Source organism: Pipistrellus kuhlii, unplaced genomic scaffold, assembly GCF_014108245.1.
Source record: "Pipistrellus kuhlii isolate mPipKuh1 unplaced genomic scaffold, mPipKuh1.p scaffold_m20_p_3, whole genome shotgun sequence".
NCBI classification, from domain to species: Eukaryota; Metazoa; Chordata; class Mammalia; order Chiroptera; family Vespertilionidae; genus Pipistrellus; species Pipistrellus kuhlii.
Window position 1 is genome coordinate 41,223,732 of NW_023425529.1, and position 5,220 is coordinate 41,228,951.

Here is a 5,220-nt window from a genome sequence, read left to right on the forward strand (position 1 = left end):
CTGCAGGTTGCCCAGGACCAAACCAGAGACGGTCGGACCTGTATCGCCACCATTTGTCCACCATCCAGATATCATTGCTGACATGTACACATGAAGAACTTTTGGACTCAGAACTTTTGGACATTGAAACTTAGAACTCTTGAACTTTGAAATTGGGACTCAAATATTTTTGTTCTTATATGTTTATTTCTGGACTGTAAATGCAAGATTTTTTAAAGGAAGGAATTGGGGGGAGATGCCGGAACCGAAACCTAACATTGTCACTGGTAATAAAATGTAAAAAGAGCTGGCCAACCTTGATGGCTCTGAATGGTCGGCGCTATTAACTCATCATCTAATTGAGATAGTGGTGGTTGAGGCAACTTTAATTTGTTAATCATATGTAAATTCTTGTTGATTCTCTGTTGTTGGAACTTCCCGCCTAAGAGATGTCTTTGTCTCAGAATCTCAATAAAAGGAATGGTAAAAGGCCAGAACAGGGGTTAGTCTTCCCACTAGAGGTGGACTTTCCGCCTGGCCCCCAGTTCCCCAAATTAACTCTTTTCCAGTCTCTTCATTTTAGGGTGCAGCCTTCTCCAGAAACTGGACCCTGAGTGGGCCTTGAACCACACGGGTCATGTTAAGGGATCCCACAGTTGTTGATATATTTATTTAGTGAAATCAAATTTCTAATAGCGGCATAATACTTTATTATAGCAGCAATGCCTTATATGAAACATTCTGCTATTTAGGATATTTCCCTACTTATTTCCATTTTAATAGCAGTCACATAGGCAGAGGCCACACAGCTCTTTACAGCCGCGGAAGTTCCTCGGGGCCAGCCCCGCTCTTCACTAGAATATGCAACCAGGGAAACCCAAGGTAACACACTTGCTACCGTTGAGCCACTGGTATACAAAATACCCACACCTCGCCCTTCCCCACCTGGGAGTGATACAATTTGCTTCTCCTCGGATTTATTTCTTCTGGTGAACTTCATTTCTGGTTTCTGATCTCTTGGCTTCTCTAATCTACTAATTGATACGTATGCTGCTGCACAGATGCTGTTTGCTTTTCAATCTAAAGTCATCTGTAAATATGTTAAATTCAGATTTTCTTCCTCTCTCATCCCTCCCGCTCCACCCCTCAACAGGAAAAGGAGTTGTCACAAATCTTGAGACACTCAGTGTAAATATATCTTTACCTGGGTACCTGGCCTGCCCAGGAGGAATTATCTTCACACACAGTCTCCCCTTCCCCCTGAGTCTCCCCCGCCCTCACCTTCTGCCCAAAACACACTCACCCCTTCTACACCCTGTCTCCTAGACCTGTTACTCAGAGTTAGAGATAATATTAAAAATTATCAGGTCCAATCCCCTAACAAACCAGGAAAACAGCTTATTCAAGGTCTGAACTAAGTGGCAGGAATAAAATTGAATTCAGGTCTCTTAAATCCACTATGTATAGGCTGGAGGGTTATGGGTGAAGGAAGGGGACGTCGTAGTTGTTATTCATTCAAGGAATGCATTTAGCATTCACTTGCTACGTGCCAGGCACTATTTTAGGTGCTGGGGATTCCGTGATGGCGACAGCGGGCTCGGAAAAGACAAAATGAACTGAGCTTTCATTCTCAAAACGGAAGTACTTTGTCTCACCATCCAGGAAAAATCCCCAGCACCCTGGGTGGGAGTGAGTGTTTCGGTCTCCCATGGGAGGGAATCCCATCCTTTCTCGGTTCCTGCGCTGTCTGCAGTGACAAGGCTGATTTACTGCAGAAACCCGGGAGGCGGAACCTCCAGGGGCCCTCCACGCCTCTGCAACTCCAAGGCTGGGCGGGGCCGGCTCCAGCCCTCACCTGGAATCGTCCCCTTTCCTACTCTCTTTGCTTCCCTGCCAGCCGCTGAAGGACAGACAGAGAAGCAAGCCTGGGCTCTAGCGCCATCCTCTGAGAAAGGATTTCGAGCAAGTTAAAATCCTACCAAGGCAGTCGCGCTCAGTCTCAGGCACCCCAACGGGGGAGGGAGGGAACACCTCTCCCGGGCCTGGGGTCCATGCAGCAAACCGCTCTCGAGCTTTCCTAATAAATACTGCAGCCACCCGCTCTCTCCAGCCCCAGCCGAGGCCACTGCAGCGCGCTCTCCCCGCCCGCCCCGCCCGCCAGCTCAGAGCCGGAGCCCTGCAGCTCCGCAGCCGCGCTCCCCGCTCCCCGCCGCTTCCTTCTCGCCTCGGAGACACACGTCATTGACGTGCCAGGCGTCGCCTTGGAAACGGGAGCATCCGCGGCTGGGAGACCCGCCCCTGCCGCTCCAGCCACACTCGCGGCTCCTAGCGGAGGGGAGTCCCCCAACTCGACCCGCCGCAGGTCTCAGCCTCGCCCCGGCCCCTTCGCGGACGCTCCGGTGACCGGGGACTCGGCGGGCACTGGCTGCGCGCGGAGGGCGCACGGACACGGGCGCATCCTAGAGGCGCGGCGGGCAGGCGCTTTCGCCCCCGGGTGAGCGGGACGGACGCTGCCCGGTCCTCCCCGGCCCCTGTCCCGCGGGCTCTTCCGGGCCTCCAGGATCCTGCCGCCCAGATTCACCTCCTCTCGCCGGCTCCCCGCCGCCCTCGGAAGCCTCCTCTCACCTCGGCTCCTCCCGGCCCTCCCTCCGGGGACCTCTCCCCTCGCCCCGCCCCAGTAGGGAGGCCGCCGGGCTGGACCTGCCCCAGAGCGGCCACCACCGCCTCTGCCGCTCCATGGAGGACGGGCTGCTGGAGATCATGACCAAGGACGGCGGCGACCTGCCCGCGCCCCTGGAGGTGTCCGCCGTGCCGGCCGTGGGGGACGTGATCTCGGGCGAGTACAACGGCGGCATGAAGGAACTCATGGAGCACCTCAAGGCCCAGCTGCAGGCCCTGTTTGAGGACGTGCGGGCCATGCGGGGGGCCCTGGACGAGCAGGCCTCGCACATCCAGGTGCTCTCGGACGACGTGTGCGCCAACCAGCGGGCCATCGTCTCCATGTGCCAGATCATGACCACCGCGCCCCGCCAGGGCGGCCTGGGCGTGGCCGGCGGCCACGGGGGCTTCCCGGCCGCCCCCCAGGAGCCCGCGACCCCTTCGCCTGGGATGGAGGATGGCGGTTTGCTGGATCGCGACCCTGAGGACGAGGAGGAGGAGGAGGAGGAGGACGACGACGACGACGACGAAGAAGAAGAAGAAAAGGAAATACCCCGCTCCTCCACACCCACTAGTCCCTTGGAGCGCTCCGAGAGCCCCTGTGCGGGCCTCCTGGCGGGGGACGGGCCACTTGTGGAGTCCCTCGAGCTCCCCGACATCACCCTGCTGCAGCTGGAGGGCGAGCCCTCCCTGTGAGGGGACTCCGAGGGGCACCGCTTTCCCGAGCTGGCTTTGGGCTCCCGAGTGCATGACGCGAGCGGACTGAACAAGCGCGGTGCGGCACGCTCCACTCGGACCGCTGCTCTGTGGATCAGGCAGAGAGAGAGGAGAGAGACTCCTTGAGGAAGGATTTATAGGGTGAAGGACTTTGGGAGCATCGGGAATTCTTTCTGCCTACCTAACCAAGCAAGAGACGTAGCAAACTGCAGAAAGGTGAGGTGCCGGGAGAGGATGCGCTCATCTCTGGACTCCCACCCACCCCCTACCCTGTCCTTCCGCCCCCACCCCAGCCAACAGGAGAACCCCTGAATTGTGTACATAAAACTCTGCTTTTTCTATTCTGAAGGAAAAAAAAAGACTATGGCAAATAGTCTCTAACGATTTACCTAGAAATTAAAAAATTGGGGTATTCTGTTCTGGCAACAGAAAATTTCCCCTTCTGCTGAAATCCAAGATATTCAGCGCTCTGCAGAAGCCTCTCCCCTCACGGATCTTTGCGGCTGCTGATTGGTAAGGGAAGCTTGAGGAGGGAACTGCAGCCCAGGAAATCTAGGAGAATGGGGTTCCCAGGGCCCCGGCCGGGAGGAGCTGGCTATGAATGTGCATGAAGACAAAACAGCTCAACCGCTCTAGGATTTTGCATGCAGAGCGGACCCTGCTTTGTCGCTGACTACACCTGGAATTGCTTTTTCCACTCGCTGGGACGTAGAGAACAAAGAGCCAGCTCACAGGCAGAGACTTGGGGGTGCTTAGCAACAGCCCAGATTTAGGGGACATTTGAGGGACTTTTGGGGGCCACAGCCAAAAAACTGTCTCTCTCCTGGCCACACCCGCTTCACTTCAGTTCCTTTCCCTGTCGATACGTCCCTGCCCTCTGCCTCTCGGTCTTGCCTCCATAATGTCTTGTGTGTGTTACGTGTGTCCACTTGTGTAGTAGTAGTATGTGAGCCCCGAGGGGCAGGGCTTGTGGCTCTGGTGTTAGGTTCAGGGGCTTCAGACCCTTTTCTGAGCCCCAGGCTGTCATGGCGCTTTCCCCTATCCTCCCTGTTTCCGCCCCCCTCCCCCCAAACAGGGCATGGAGCATGTGGCTGTCCTGAGGTTCCTAACTGATGTGCCTCCCTCCCACCTCCTCAAGTGATGACTTTGTGTGCCCTTCCTCCTCCTCTGTGTATTCCTTCTAATGCTTTTTTTTGGTGTTAACCTTAATAAAGAGGCATCACCCCCCTCTCCTTGCTGACTGGTACTAGGTGGGGGTCAGGGTTGTTGGGCTTAGTGGGAACTGCAGGGACCATGCCTTCCCTCCTCTCTCTTTGCTTTTAATTCCAAGGAGTTGACCATACGTGCCCTAGTCAGGGCAGGCATTGCCCACTCTACCTGCTTTCCCTTCCATCCTGGATGCCGACCTCCAACTGCATTGGGGAGGGAAAGGGTACGTGTTAAGACTCCCAAATCAACAAGGATTTTTAGTGGGCAGAACTCCAGAGGTGCAAGAGACCTCTTCCAGTGAAGCACCTAGCCCCTGAGTCCTCGAATGGCATGGTACCTGTTTCCTGGGAGGGTCAGGGAAGGGGTATTGTGTGGGCGGGATCGCTGGGCATCTCTGTGAGCAGAGTGACACGTCACAAAGGAAACTGCAATAACTGCCTCAGGCCTCCAGTGGGGAATGCCTCACCCCAGGGAGCATAGTCTGACATCAGCTCAAGTCAGCTCCCTGGGCAATGAGGGTTTCCCAAGGCTGTCCCAAACAGAATTTAGAAGAATGAGCTGGGGTGGTGTGTGTGTGTGTGTGTGTGTGTGTGTTCTTGCTGCTGGTTGCTGTGGAAAGAGCACTGGAGTCACAGATCTGGGCTTGAATATCAGTTC

At 55.5% G+C, this 5,220-nt stretch overlaps 1 protein-coding gene across 2 annotated transcripts; it reads left to right on the top strand.

The window, feature by feature from the left end:
• Window positions 1-2,293: 2,293 nt before the first annotated feature.
• On the top strand, window positions 2,294-4,584 carry CCDC184 (coiled-coil domain containing 184). 2 transcript variants are annotated; one of them, XM_036457739.2, is made up of 2 exons: window positions 2,294-3,132; window positions 3,166-4,584. In XM_036457739.2, exons 1-2 carry the CDS (start codon window positions 2,716-2,718, stop codon window positions 3,331-3,333), a joined length of 585 nt encoding a protein of 194 aa, XP_036313632.1. In that variant the 5' UTR covers window positions 2,294-2,715; the 3' UTR covers window positions 3,334-4,584. The 2 variants fall into 2 exon arrangements, with proteins under 2 accessions (XP_036313632.1, XP_036313631.1); XM_036457738.2 differs by having other exon boundaries at window positions 2,295-4,584.
• The last annotated feature ends 636 nt before the right edge of the window (window positions 4,585-5,220 follow it).